Below are 15143 nucleotides of genomic sequence, written 5' to 3' on the forward strand. Positions count from 1 at the left end.
ATTTGAGAAAAGATACAAGAATTTTTTGTTCAACATGTCTATCATGGATAGACAATGTTATTAAATCAAGATTGAATGTACAAATAGTTGAGGATGAGAAGAAAAGGAAAAGGAGAGGAAGAAGAAGAAAAAGAAAAGAACGAGGAAAACGGAAGATAAGTAAACAAAAATGAAATGACAGAAAAAAATAGGAAACAAAGAACAAGATAAAAGTATGGATGCAGAGATACTCATTGATAACTACATATGAGGCAATAAGCAGCATACCTACGAAGAAATAAATTACGATATGACAACAGAAAAGCAAATCCCGAAGAGGCTCTACCCAGATCTACACAATGACGGGAAAGAGGAAAAAAAATAGACAAGAAAGACAAAAATCTGCAACCTTTTGAAAAGAGGGAATTGCAGATTTGGAGAAAGATGTTACTACAAACATCCTAAGATATGTCAAAACTATGAAATATATGGTAAATGTGCATACTTAGATGGATATGGGGGGATGATTGCAGAGATCTGCGCATCCAAAAAACTATGTAAAAAAACTAAAAGAAGGAAAAGGATGTAAGTTCGACAAAAAATGCAAATATATGCACCCTGTAGCCATGAATCATAATCAAATAAATAACCAACCAAGTAATTAAAATCCAAAATAAGAAAGAAAAAAGCAAATAAAGAGAGAAATCAAGAATATCAGGTAAAAGAGAAAAGCAAACCACCAAGAGATATGCAGAGGGTGTCAGCAAAAAATTTCAAAGCATCAGCTCCGAAATTCTACTCAAGAGATAATACTGTATTTATTATGCAAGAGGATATTGCAGAAAGGACGGAGAAAATTGCAGATTCAGACACAAAATGAATAATTATGATGAAGGAAGACAAATATTATGGAAAAGTTGGATTTTTTAATGTCAGAATTTCTGGAAATGAAAAAAAGAACAACATACCCAGAACAGGAAAGAGACATGGGAAAATCCTTATTACTACCAGTATTAAATGAGGAGAAAACACGCAAACCATCATAGTGATGAATGCGCAGGGTTTAGTTACGAGTAACTCAAAAAGAAAATAGAGTACTTAGAAGAACTAACCCAAACCAAACTGAAAAGAAAATAGATATAATGAATATAAGTGAAACCTGTATTCCCAAGAGACTGGGAATGATGATCAAATAAAAGGGTTCCAAACTTATAGATCAGATAGAAAAAATAGGAATCAAGGGGGAACCGCAATATATGGGAAAGACAAAAAACAAGGAAAAATATATGAGAAATATAGTAACTCAGAATGTGAACTAATAGCGGTAGAATCTGAATCTGAAAAAAATTGATGAACATAGTAATATATAGACTCCTAATACTAAAGTTTGACTTAATAATTGAAAAATTGGATGATATATGTAGAAATCACAAGGACTGGACTATTCTCCTATCTTGGTGACTTCAACTTTCCTTCGTAGATGGAAAAAAACGAATAGGAGATTGTGGTTGTACTTATACATATAAAAAAGAGAGTAATAGTAGTGCAGAAGAGAAGAGGCAATTTGAAAAGCTATTAGATATGCTACTAGAATACAACATTCAACAAATAAATCACCTGCCAACAAGAAAGGAAAATACTTTAGACCTAGTATTTGTGAACGAGATGAATTATGTTAAAGAAATAATAGTTTATAATGCGAGTATTTCAGACCATAATGTCATAGAATTAAACAGTTCATTCCAAAGCAAGTGAAAATAGAGATAAGCAAGAAATGAAAAAGTGGGAAGGATATGGAAAATACAACTTCTACAGTAAAAATATAAAATGGTCAGAAATTAATGAAGAATAAAACAAAGATGGGATAACATTTTCGTAAGTGATGACATAAAGGTAAATACGGAGATATTATATAAAATATTGGAGAAAAATAGTGGAAAAATATATACCGAAGAAAGAAAAGTAAACATCATTCATGCATACCAAGAGACAGAAGGATCTTGTTCCAGAAAATCAGAAAGTGGAAAAAAGGTCTTGCAAAAGAAAAAAATGCATGGAAAGACGTTATAGAACTAAAAAGTAAGATAGAAAATGCAGAACAAAAGATTATACAATCAAAAGAAAATGAAAAAACGGGACTTGGAAGAAAAAACCCTATTAAATATCAAGCAAAACCCCAAAACTATTATCTCATATGCGAAGAAGATGAATAAAAGAGAATAAGAAAATAGGCCCTCTGAGAATTGAAGGGAGATTAACGAATGAAAAAAAGGAAATTTGCAACATACTGGCAGAACATATAAAGAGAGAATTCACCCTAGAATAGATAATGAAGATAATGATATAGAAGTAAGGGAAGAAAATAGTGAATATTTAGACTGACATAGAAATTAATGAAGCTGAATTGTGCAGGCAATTAATGAAATTAAAATGGAGCTGCTGCAGGGCCGGATGGAGTCCCTGCTATTTTGTTAAAGAAAGTAGTTCATTCTATCGCAAAGCCACTTGCAATATTATTAAGACAAAGTGTAGATACAGGCAAGATTTATGATGAGCACAAATTAGCATATATCACCCCTACTTTCAAAAGTGGATCAAGACTAGAGGCAAGTATTATAGGCCTGTGAGTCTAACATCACATATTATGAAAGTGTATGAAAGGGTAATGAAGAAAAATATTATGAAACATTTAATAAAAAAATAATTTGTTTAATATAGGACAACACGGTTTCGTACCCGGAAAAAGTACACAAACCCAACTGTTAGTCCACCGGTAGAACATATTCAAAAATATGAAAAAGCGGAATGAAACAGATGTGGTTTATCTAGACTTTGCAAAAGCCTTTGACAAAGTAGACCATAATATATTAGCAAAGAAAATTAGAAAACACAATATCGTAGATAAAGTAGGAAGATGGTTAAAAGAATTTTTGTTTTACCACAACAGACACATATAGTTATTGCAAACGATGAGAAATCGGATGAAACCAAGGTAATATCCGGTGTGCCACAAGGTACGGTGCTAGCTGCAATATTGTTGTTATTATGATTGAAGACATAGACAGTAATGTTAAGGATTCGGTAGTGAGTAGTTTCGCTGATGACACAAGAATAAGTAGAGAAAGTTACTTGTGTGAAGATAGGAACGCTCTACAAAGAGACCTTAACAAAGTATATGATTGGGGCAGAGGTAAATAGGATGGTATTTAACTCTGATAAATTTGAATCAATAAATTATGGAGACAGAGAAGGAAAGCTATATGCATATAGGGGACCTAATAATGAGACAATCACAAATAAGGAAGCAGTTAACCCTCTTACGCCGATTGGACGTATTAAACGTCGAGTCAAAATGTCTCCCGTATGCCGATTGGACGTATCATACGTCGGCTCAAAAAAGTTTTTTTTTTTAAATTCGCGGAAAAATACTTATGGCCTACCATCCAAAAACTTTTGTATCACGCGCCTTGGGGATGCTGGGAGTTCACGGATCAAGGCGTTGTTTTGTTTACAATCGCTACGCAGGCGCGCAAGCGCGAATTTCTTTCTTATCGCACTAAAAGAGTAAATCAGTGACACATCTCGGAAATTATTTCGTCACTTTGACATAATTATTGCACCATTTTAAATTATCCTTTACATGAAGTATTATATATGAAAATGTGCGCAATTTCATGCACAATACAACTAAAAAATACTCATGATTGTAGCTTTTATCAATTTTGAAATATTTTCATATAAATAACGATAAGTGCAAAAATTTCAACCTTCGGTCCAACTTTGACTCTACAGAAATGGTCGAGAAACGCAATTGTAAGCTAAAATTCTTATATTATAGTAATATTCAATCATTTGCCTTCATTTTGCAACAAATTGGACGTCTCTAGCACAATATTTCGATTTATGGTGAATTTATGAAAAAACTTTTTCCTTACGTTCGGGTGCGATAACTCTTCCGATAAAATTTTTTTCGTGCGATTGTCCTAATGTTTCCGCACCCTTTAAATTTGCCGTTACATAAAGTTTATATATGGAAAAATGTTCGCAATTTCATGCACAATACCAACAAAAAAACAAACCCATGGTTGTAGCTTTTATCAGTTTTGGAATATTTTCATATAAATAACGTTAAGTGCAAAAATTTAAACTTAACTTTCGGTCAACTTTGACTCTACCGAAATGGAAATGGGCGAAAAACGCAATTGTAAAGCTAAAATAAAACTCTTATATTCTAGTAATATTCAATCATTTACCTTCATTTTTGCAACGACTTGGAAGTCTCTAGCACAATATTTCGATTTATGGTGAATTTATGAAAAATAAAATTACGTTCTGCGGTAAGACGGGGTAAAACTTCCGAAAAAATCAGAATTTTTTTTGTTTTTGTGCGATTGTCGAAATGTTTGCACCATTTAAAATTAGCTGTTACATAAAGTTTTATATATGAAAACAATGTGCGCACAATTTCATGTAGAATACAACTAAAAATGATTGAAGGTTGTAGCTTTTCTCTTTTTTCGAAAATATTTGCATATAAATCACGATAAATAGAAAAAAAACCAGGACGTTCGGTCAAATTTGACTCTACCGAAATAGTTGAAAAACGCAATTGTAAGCTAAAACTCTTACGGCCTAGTAATATTCAGTCATTTTTCTTCATTTTGAAAACAAATTTTTAAGAAGTCTCTAAAACAATATTGTGATTTGGTGGTGAATTTTTGAAAAATATATTTACCTTCACTCCGCGCGCCGATTCGCGGCCGCAAGTCTCCGAAATACGTACATGGCATTATCCTAATATTTGCTCCTTTTCATATTAGCCTTTTTATAGAGTTTCATATATGAAAATGTGCGCAAATTCATGAAGAATACCAATATAACATAATTGAAGGTTGTAGCTTTTTCCATCATTCGAAATATGTGCATATGAAAAAATATATATATAAATTAAAAATTTCGACATTCGGTCAAAATTTAAACTCGTCCGAAATAATGGTCGAAATCTGCAATTCTAATCTAAAACTCTTACAGTATCGTAATATTCAATCATTTGTCTTAATTTTTTGAAACAAATTGGAAGTCTCTAGAACATTATTGAGAATTACGGTGAATTTTGAAAATAACATTTTTTTACGTCCGCTCGTTACGAATTCGTACATCATTTTGTGATAATATTTTTCCGGTGTTGCTTTTATTGTTTTACTATGTATTATATATCAAAAGTGATTGCAATTTAGTGTACAATACAACGAAAAAAAAGTAACTCGTTAGCTTTGACCGTTTTTTGCACAGCGTGATTGAATACAATTATCTATGAATTTTTTTTTCGCTACCATATATCGCATTATTTACATATGATAATGATATTATTTTTCATTTCTGATGATTGCATTCTAAACTTCAGGCAATGAAAAAAAAATGAGCAAAAATAACTCTTAATCTTCAAAACTAAGCGCGCTGTGATTTTTTGAAAAATTATTTTTTCCGGTTCCGCGCTCACTCCAAACCGGCGCCGGCATACAGGAGAGGTTTTGATTTTTAGGGGCATCGGCGTAAGAGGGTTAAAGACCTTGGTGTATGATGAATAGGAACATGTTATGCAATGATCAAATAGCAATTGCTATTGGCAAAAATGTAAAGCAAAAATGGGAATGTTGTTACGGCACTTCAAACCAAGAAAAGCTGAACACATGATTATGCTTTATAAAACATATGTCGTAGTCCACTTGAATATTGCAATATGATATGGTACCCACACTATCAAAAGGATATTGCACAAATAGAGAGTGTACAAAGGTCCTTTACAGCTAGAATAGAAGAAGTTAAGGACCTAGACTACTGGGAAAGACTACAATCCTTAAAATTATATAGTCTAGAAAGGGAGAAGAGAACGCTACATGATAATTCAGGCATGGAAACAGATAGAAAGGAATAACAGAAAATATCATGGAAACTAAAAATATCAGAAAGAGCAAGCAGAGGTAGATTAAATAGTGCCCAAAAACTATACCAGGAAAAATAAGGAAAGCACACAGGACATTAATCCACTACGCACCAGCATCGATAATGCAGCGTCTATTCAATGCGTTGCCAGCTTATCTGAAGGAATATATCAGGAGTGAGCGTAGATGTGTTTAAGAAATAAGCTCGACAAATATCTAAACTGCATCCCAGACCATCCAAGATTGGAAGATGCAAAAATATACCGGAAGATGTACTAGCAACTCTCTGGTAGACATTAGAGGCGCCTCACACTGAGGGACCTGGGGCAACCCGAACGAACTGTAAGGTAAGGTAAGGTAAGGTAAGGTCTGTCCTTATCAAGTTTTTCTAAATGAGATTTTTCAGTCTTCCATTTTTTGTCTTCTCAATCTTGACAGTATTGTCTTTACTACACTCCTGTCCTGTACATTGAACACATTTAGTGTGAGAGTCATATGTAAACTTTGTTAGTCTAGTCATACAGCCCTCAGAAGAGAAATGAATGCTAGACAAATGCTAGAATCACTACTTTAACTAACATGATAATTATCGGCTGACGAAAGAAAGAAAGCCACAACAACAAATTTCAAATACTTCAAGTATCAGCCGCCGCCTCCCCGCCCCCCCCCCCCCCCCCCCCAAAAAAAAAAAAAAAAAAAAAAAAACATGAAGTTGCTGCAGAAAACTCCTGATGTTGGTCAGAAGCCAGCAGGAAATGAATGAAGCTCTTTGTTAGTTTGTTTCCCCGAGTCTTTGATAGTGGGTGGGTCCTAGTCACCTACACACAAATGAAAGAAGAGCTGTGGCGCGAATTTTGAATTTTTAAGCTGCCATAGGTAAGGGAACCATAGCTATGTACTTGGTAGGTTACATACACTTGTACGAAATATACAAAATTACTGCCACCAAATTATCAGAGGGAAAATAATGCAAAGAACCATATCTTAGGATAATTAAATGATTAAAGATTACCAAAAGTTTCTGGCAGTGATACTGCAGGTGAGATCCCAATAAGTACCAGAAATGCAGAAAATGGCCAGGTATCGCCACCTTAGGTGCTCAAGGACGTTAATACATACATACTTTGATAAGTGTAAATAGGACGCTTCTTCAGGGATGTGTCTAGACACAGCTAATGTTGCAGATTATGCTAATGTAAAGTAAAAGGCTTGTGTTGAAAAAACTTCACGTTTCCAATATGTCTAATAAAGTAGTATGACTCATAAAAAGAATGCAATACTAAAATGGTAAAAATATCATAATGTTGTCTCAACAGCTGTTAAACATCTTTAAAGGTAAAGAACAAATTCATGCAGACAGCCTTTGACTTAAAGTTGATCTAACTTGAAAATTTAAAAAATAGTATTTACAAGCATTCATGATGTAATGCTTTTGCAGATGAGAAGAAAAACAATTTCAGAAGTCTTTTACCATGACTTAAAAGAAATTCAGCATTCCTAAAAATGGTTATCCTAATAGTTAGCAAAATCCTAGTCTAAAATAATAATGCATACTATACGATAAATAAAGGTGCATCCGATGTGAAATAACTTACCTCGTATAACTTTACGATGTACTCTGTACATTAACATTATTAACTGTATTATCACTGCAATACCAAGCCATACTGGATGCAGGGTGTGAAGTTGTGCAATAAAGGAGAGAATTGTCAGGATACTTGTGTAGCATAGCCAAGGAAGAAACTGTATCCTTCCACTACTCACACTTATCTGTTAATAAAAAACAAAATCTCTTAATATGAAAATCTATAATTTACAAATATGTAACAGTTTCTTAGCTTAAGAATGAAGTATAAGTCTCATTTGAGGTATTCAATCTATTACAGTAACTATTCCTCCCACACAGAAAATACCACTTACAGAATGCTTTTTGTGGTATAGGTACTGTGCATTGGTAGATGGTGCTATAGTTAAAAGCTTTAGCATATTCTTCTCAGTCCAGTCATCCACTACTTTCAACTTCTTCCTCCTTGGGCCTCCAACTTCCTTAACTTTTATCTGGGTCTTACTCTTATCTCTCATTCAAGAACACGTCCTAAAATGAGCCTTATGAGACTACTTTGTTATGTGTTTTTGTGGGTTTGTTAAACTATATTATTATAATAATAATAACAATGGTTCTAGAGCCAATAAATAGTGGTCTGTTGGCTAAAAATTCACTAAAGAATTTCCAAAATATAATTTCATCCCTGAATACCTTTACAAGATTCAGTACTGTGGTTAGTGCACTTGTTTACCTTGCAAAAATACTTCTATAAAAAAAATCACATTTTTTAAAAGTAAATTGTATTTTTCCTAACTCTGCAAACCTGAGGTCCTTTACATTAGGTAATACTTTCAGCATGGGCTGGAATACCCCTGTTAAATTCTTTATGTAAACACTCCACTTTGTCTTTTGGCCCAGGTTTCAGATTGAGGGGTGGCATAAGGTGGGCATTAAAAAAACGACCTCAGGTTTGTATAGTTAGGAAAAATACAATTTACTTTAAAAAACTGTGATTTGTTCCTACACGATATACAAACCCTTGGTCCTTTACATTAGGAAGACCACTGATTGGTGGGAGGAATGTGAGTGAGCCTCTAAAACACCCAAGACTCAGGTTCCCCATCCTTGAACAGGGGAGTGTTAGAGAGAGATCTTCGTACCTCTTCTGTAGAAGAAGACATCGTGAGAAGGTTCATGGGCCTTTTCATGGATTAGTTCCACTGCCCTTCTCCCCTTTGGGTCTGTCTGCCTGATAGGACCCTCAGGATAAAAAGTTGTTTTTTTGTGATCTAGCACCACTGCCTTCTTCCTCTTTGGGTCTGTCCACCTACGGAACCCTCAGAAGTAGGGAAGGAGGCTAGAGCAGATGTCAATGAAGAACAGGGTCTCTTCTTTGATTTCATCTCTCTATGGTACCTTTTCATTAATTCTGCTAGACGACCCTCAGCATCAGGAGACCTCAGAAGGCACATTGATGCTGATGGGATCGGATGGGTAACCGAAGGCATTGTGAAAGTAGTCATGGGGACCAACTGAAACAGTAGTCCCAGTTACTGACGCTGTAGAGACAGGGGGCAGGTTGGTGGCACTAAGACCAGGGAGGGAATGCTGCCCCCTGGAGAAAACAGAAGAAGCCCTTGAGATTGAGACCGGTTCCCTCTCCTCCATGCAAACTCCCCATTGCCGAAGCACCAGGGGAGTGTGGAGTGAATTCTTCCCTGGATGATGAAGCAGCAGACCAGAATCACAAGGGAAAAGACAAGGAGCTACCTGGTGTCCTCAAAGAGGTATATCCCTCCAAGGACAGATCAGCAGTCTTCTAGGATTTCCTCTTCCTAGTGAACCTCATCCATTGCTCCAGGGACCACTCGCAACACTCAGGGTAAGTATCATTTATGGAACACACTTGCCTACAGCATTTGGAGAAAACAGTGTGCAGCTCAACATCAAAGGGTGAAAGAAGGCAATTGCACCATTACTCTTCCATACCTGGGCAAAATCTAGGTTTAGGTTTAAATAATTCTTGGCTTTGCATTCTTCAAAAACAAGAACAGATATACCACAATTATTCATTCAACAATAAGGAAGGAAAAAACCAGGTTGAGATGAAAGTAGAACAACCAGGAAGCAATTGGGCAGAGGAAGGCAATGCTGCATCTGCTCTCAACGAAGGCTATAAGGTAAGTAAGTGGTTACGTCATTCAGCGAAGGGAGGGGTGAGTGTACCCCTCACCTCTCTGACCAGTAGTGCAACTATTGAACAACCTTGTATTGTAGAATAGCCTGCTCCAGTTTGCACTGCTGATAAATTCTATGTAAAGACTTCATCACATGTTGAAACATAGCAAAAAGAAAAAAAATTCACGTCACTACCTCCATTTTAAAGGCTTGAACAGGAAAGAACAGTGAATCTAGATCACAGTATGGTGTATGGAGGCATAAAAAACAGTTACAAATTGCTCAGATCACTGCATTTAAGTGTCTTGTATACTACTATGAGATTCAGGGCCTCTGTAACACGGTTTTTTCGCAATAACTTTTTATCTATGCATTTCATAAATATAACGCTTATATGCATTTCATAAATATAACGCTTATTCAGAATACATATTATATCAACACATAAATTTTGAGTGTATTCTGCACTACGTAGGTTGAATAAATTTGGTACTTATAATGTAAAAGTGACCTTTTTTGAAGACGGGCCAACTTACTCAGAGAAAAGGTTTCGAACGCACTCGTTGCGTAACTTATGACAGCATTTCTTCCCTCTTTCTCGATGGATGATTGGCTATACGTAACGAAGGCTAAACCTCTGGCAACAATGACATACAAATTTAAATAAAAGCAAAGCAGTACACCTTTATGAACTCTGGAACCTCTCCACTGATAATTGTCATAATGAACAAACCAACAAAATATGTTAATAAATACAAAAACACTTCGATTATTAGTCTAACTCCCAAAATAAGTTTCCAAAGAAATTACAGTCTATGTACTTTATAGGTCACAATCAGATTGACAAGATGTAGGGAATAGTTGGTAATTATCAAAAGCATAGTAGACAAGCTTGATTTGATAACTGCTATATCCAATGTCAAGCCATTTTTATTTATTGGCTATCTACCTATTTACTGAAAAAAAATAGCCGTTACCGTATATTGGCTTTAAACCTTCACCAATAATTATCGTCAGAATGGTGACATCATGAGGCTCCACCCACTTTCGCCTCGTTATTATTCAGGATAACACTGAAGGCTACCATGGGCATTGTTGGATTAGAAAATTTAACTTCTGGCTATAAAAACTAATTTCTCGAGTAGTTGTAAGAAGTGCTAAATGATCCTCAAGGATCCCAGCAGTTAGCCTAAACGTTTAATTCATTTATATTACTGCTATACTGTTGCGGCACTACTGCTACAATAGTATTACTACGCTAGCGCTGATACCCCCCCCACATCTATGTATCGTTCCGCCATTCATAAAGTCTTTGGGTTTCAGAGCCGATGGAGTTTCTGTCTGGTGGATGGGCGGGGCAACATTTTCGTCAAAGGTGTTTACCTTGCTTACGTAATGAATGTTTTTCGACTCTTGGCTCGTAATCATTGGCCATGGCGTCGGCTAGATCATTTTTACTCTATAAAAATTAAAACTATCGGGTTTAGGTTATTGATAATGCTGACAAAATTTGTGTGTGGTTGTAAAATAAACATATGTCAACTTTCAGCTACATCCGATGCTTTGACAAGGAGCAAAGTCCAAAAAACCGTGTTACAGAGACCCTGAATCTCATAGTAGTACTTTATTCTACTTAAATGCCACAAGATATTGGACTTTTTATACAGTACAAGCAGTCCACACTTATCAGTGGACTTGGTTAATGGCGATCGGGTTTTATGGCACTTGTCTAACACCATAAAATTGGTGATTTATGGCACCACAATGGGCCGATAATAGAGTTATGGTGCCATAACATACCTAACAGAGGTGACGTTAACCAATGTCGTTACCTACTGGCACTTATTCCAAGATATTTATCTATCTATGTCAATTGTCACGGGAGCAGAGCCAGCCAGATTTCATTTGTCCTAGTATACATTGTTGGTAAGGATGGTTACTGTAGTGTATCTAGAATGTCTTTTGTCATTTTCACAGGTATATATGTGGGTAGAGGAACAAAGCTGAAAGCTAATTACTACTTTTTATGCTTCACAAACAAGGTGGGATTTTGGAATTCCGGTGTTGCTTCAAAGGACTGGCTGTTTATTTGTCTGTTTATTTGGTGCAGATTTGTAACTGTTATTGCATTTTTTTTGGTGTTATATTCATTTTGGGAATGAATGAGTAATTTAAAGAAACTGAAACCTTTTATATCCTACAATTATGGGGGACACAAGAAGTATTCAAAGCCTGTTTTAGTATGCATTTTAATTATATCTGATATTCACCAGCACCAAATTAGTAGGCTGCCCCTAGTTTTTGAGATAACGGCCCTTCCTATATCCTACAGTTATGGGAAACAGTGGAAACTGGGGTTCCTGGATTGGTGAAAATATAAAAAAGTGAAATACAAAGATGCACTTTAAAATGTCCATGATACATTTGCAAGTTCTTGTTGTGATCAAGGTTTATTGAACATTTTTAGTGAGATTATGCACTAAGTATCTAAGGACCGTATAACCTACGTTATGCTAGTGGTGGACCACGTGGGGACCTAGCATCCTTAGTAAGGTGTGGGTATGTTAGGCATAAACACTATTATTTCAATTTATAGTGTCGCAATCAGGTGGGGGATCTTACAGGATGAAGTCTCCCAAGCTAAGTAAGGCCCTGCACCATGTGTTAGGTTAGGATGTAACCTTATTACTTCAATTTACAAAGCCTTCAGCTAGATTGGGTAGGGAGATCCAAGGGGGTAAAGCATAAAGTTAAGTAAGCCCCATCACCTTAGGTCAGGCTAAGTGTGGTGTTGAAAGGGTGGAAAACCTACTAGTACTCACTTGCAGCCTTGACCTCCCTTCTACACTGGATCTCCTAGGGTATTTCTAAGCATCAACTCCGCACGGACTACAAGGAGTGGTCCCAAGAATACGAAAGCCATTAGGGATTTTGGGGGTCAAATGTATTTTGCAGTGTTTAGTACTAGCCGCTGGGGGGTTAATTATAGTCTAACAACAAAATCAGTAAATTTTTAATAATCAACCAAAATACAATAGAAAAAGTAAATTTCCAAGGAAACACCCGACACAGAGCAATTACAGATCAACCATGCATGTGCCTACTATATGTAAGGTTTAAATTTCCCGCAACTGGGAAACAGGGTACTTGGGGTGCCATAGTATACAGCCATTTCAAGAACTCAGAGTTGCTGGATGACACCATTCACATCAACTCGTGACTTGACAAAGAAAAACTGACTTACCTATGCTGGTAAACTTATGGTAAAATAATTGACAGAAAATGACTTGGCGACTTTTTTATTTGAGGGTTTCTGAACACACTGGAAAACTTAAGAGTCTATGGTGCACTACTTTCTATTGTCTACATTCTACCCTAAGTTTATTTATGGGCATTTGTTTGTTTGTTTGTTTGTATGGTGTTTTTATGTTGCATGGAACCAGTAGTTATTCAACAATGGGACCAACGACTTTATATGACTTCTGAACCATGTCGAGAGTGAACTTCTATCACCAGAAATACATGTCTCTGACCCCTCAATGCCCAAGAATTGAACTCACAGCCACCGAGGTGGCAGGCCAAGACCATACCGATCACGCCACTTTTTTAAGGCATTGTTCCTTAACAAAGCATAGGGAAGGGGGGGAGGGGAAAGAGAGACTACATCTTTGTTCTAAATTTTATTTTTATATTTCTGGCGTTTTCTGAGATATTTAGTTTACAGCTCCCAGTTTGCAATCGGCCTAAACAGCCAGTTCCAGCACATAGTCTTGTTACTTTACTCTAAAAGGGCCCCATAGAAGTTACGATCGCCAGATTTGGTCTTCTGAACCAAGTAAATCTCACTGTCTATGGGGTTCTCTTCTGACCAGAAGTGGGTGGAGTCTGTCGGTCGCTTCAACCAACTTGCAACCTTCCTTTTCCAGGTTTGTGGCATCTGTTTTAGTTCAGTTGGCCCGAATCCTATGGCGTGATCTCAAGATTTACCTCAGTTTCAACAAGACGCGGAAGAAGCAACATGGCAGCTACATCAGCAGATGAGTTCAGGCAGGAGTTTATTGAACATCATCGTCAAGTAAAATATCGAACATCGTCGTCAAGTAAAAATGATATTTTTATGATACAATAAAGTTTTATACATACTTACCTGGCAGATATATACAATTAATTGCCCACCCTACCTCCCCTCAGGAGACAGGCAGTAGAGAGAAAATCTGATAGAAAACGGGAATGGTTCCTATTCCTGCCACCCAGCGGCAGGGAGGTAGATCATCTGACCTACCGGTAGCGTGTGCGCGAAATTCGAATTTCTGTCGGGTGACGGAGTCTAATAGCTAAGTATATATCTGCCAGGTAAGTATGTATAAAACTTTATTGTATCATAACAATATCATTTTTATACATTCAACTTACCTGTCAGATATGTACTTAGCTGATTCACACCATTGGAGGAGGGTAAAAGACAGCTAATTACGGATTTAGACAGGAATCACAACATACGTTGTAGGTAATAAATAAATAAAACCTTGGTTCCTACCTGATTAGACTGAAGACTTCATGGTTACTATCCAGGAGTCTGCTTATTCTCAAGAGCCTCAGCGAGATATTGATCTATGGCTAAGAGTTCTTGTAGGTCTGCCAAAGGGGTCTTATCCGCTTACTAGGCAGAGCCTGGAAGGACTATGTCAATGGGTGCTGATCCACTTACTTGACAAGAACCTTATTCAAGGAGCACAACACCGATCCCGATCACCATAACCTAACCACTATGTTAGTTCTAAGATTGCAAGGAGTTATCCCCGAACTCCTTGCAAACAACCACAAACTCAAATCACAAACAAACGTATCACATAAAAGTACAAAAAGATAAAATATATAAAAAAAAATTTTTTGTACAACCCAGCTTGTAAGACGCATTCCTGATTCCTTACTGACAAAAGCAACGGCCGCCTGTGCGACATCAAGCACTCCCACCAGTAGAAAACCAAGAACCCGTCTCAAAAGGCAGGTCTACGTACAAATAAATAAACAAAATATATAAAATTTAAGGATCGGTATGTGTTCCAAGTCCCAGCACTGTATCCGCTGATATGAAAGGACCTAGAGAGAAGCACTTCTCATAGGTAACCTTGACATCTTTAAGGTAGTGAGAAGCGAAGACTGAATTACACCTCCAGTAAGTCGCATCTAAAATGTCTTTCAAAGACATGTTTTTATGAAAAGCTAAAGAAGTGGCTACCGCTCTTACCTCATGAGCCTTCACTCGAAGAGTTGTAAATGAGTCATCAGTGCATTTTTCATGAGCTTCCGTAATAATGCTCCTTACAAAAAAAGCGTTATGGGTCTCTTTGGATCCCGTACCGCACACCATAGACTTTGTTTACATCCTCCTAGTTCATTCTTCTTCTTTAGATAGAACTTCAGAGCTCTTACTGGACATAAAGATCTTTCAATTTCCTCTCCCACCAGGTTCGAAAGACCCTTCACTTCAAAACTCC

General features: G+C 36.5%; 1 protein-coding gene across 2 annotated transcripts in view; it reads right to left on the minus strand.

Annotated features, from left to right (window-relative positions):
* The window catches only part of LOC135219095 (phosphatidylinositol N-acetylglucosaminyltransferase subunit H-like), a 103733-nt gene that overhangs the window by 76174 nt on the left and 12416 nt on the right, over positions 1–15143 (minus strand). For both annotated transcript variants that reach the window (XM_064255531.1, XM_064255530.1), the window contains exon 2: positions 7517–7691. In XM_064255531.1, coding sequence (XP_064111601.1) covers positions 7517–7691 — 175 coding nt within the window. The remainder of the gene's footprint in view (positions 1–7516; positions 7692–15143) is intronic.

Source organism: Macrobrachium nipponense, chromosome 1 (assembly GCF_015104395.2).
Source record: "Macrobrachium nipponense isolate FS-2020 chromosome 1, ASM1510439v2, whole genome shotgun sequence".
NCBI classification, from domain to species: Eukaryota; Metazoa; Arthropoda; class Malacostraca; order Decapoda; family Palaemonidae; genus Macrobrachium; species Macrobrachium nipponense.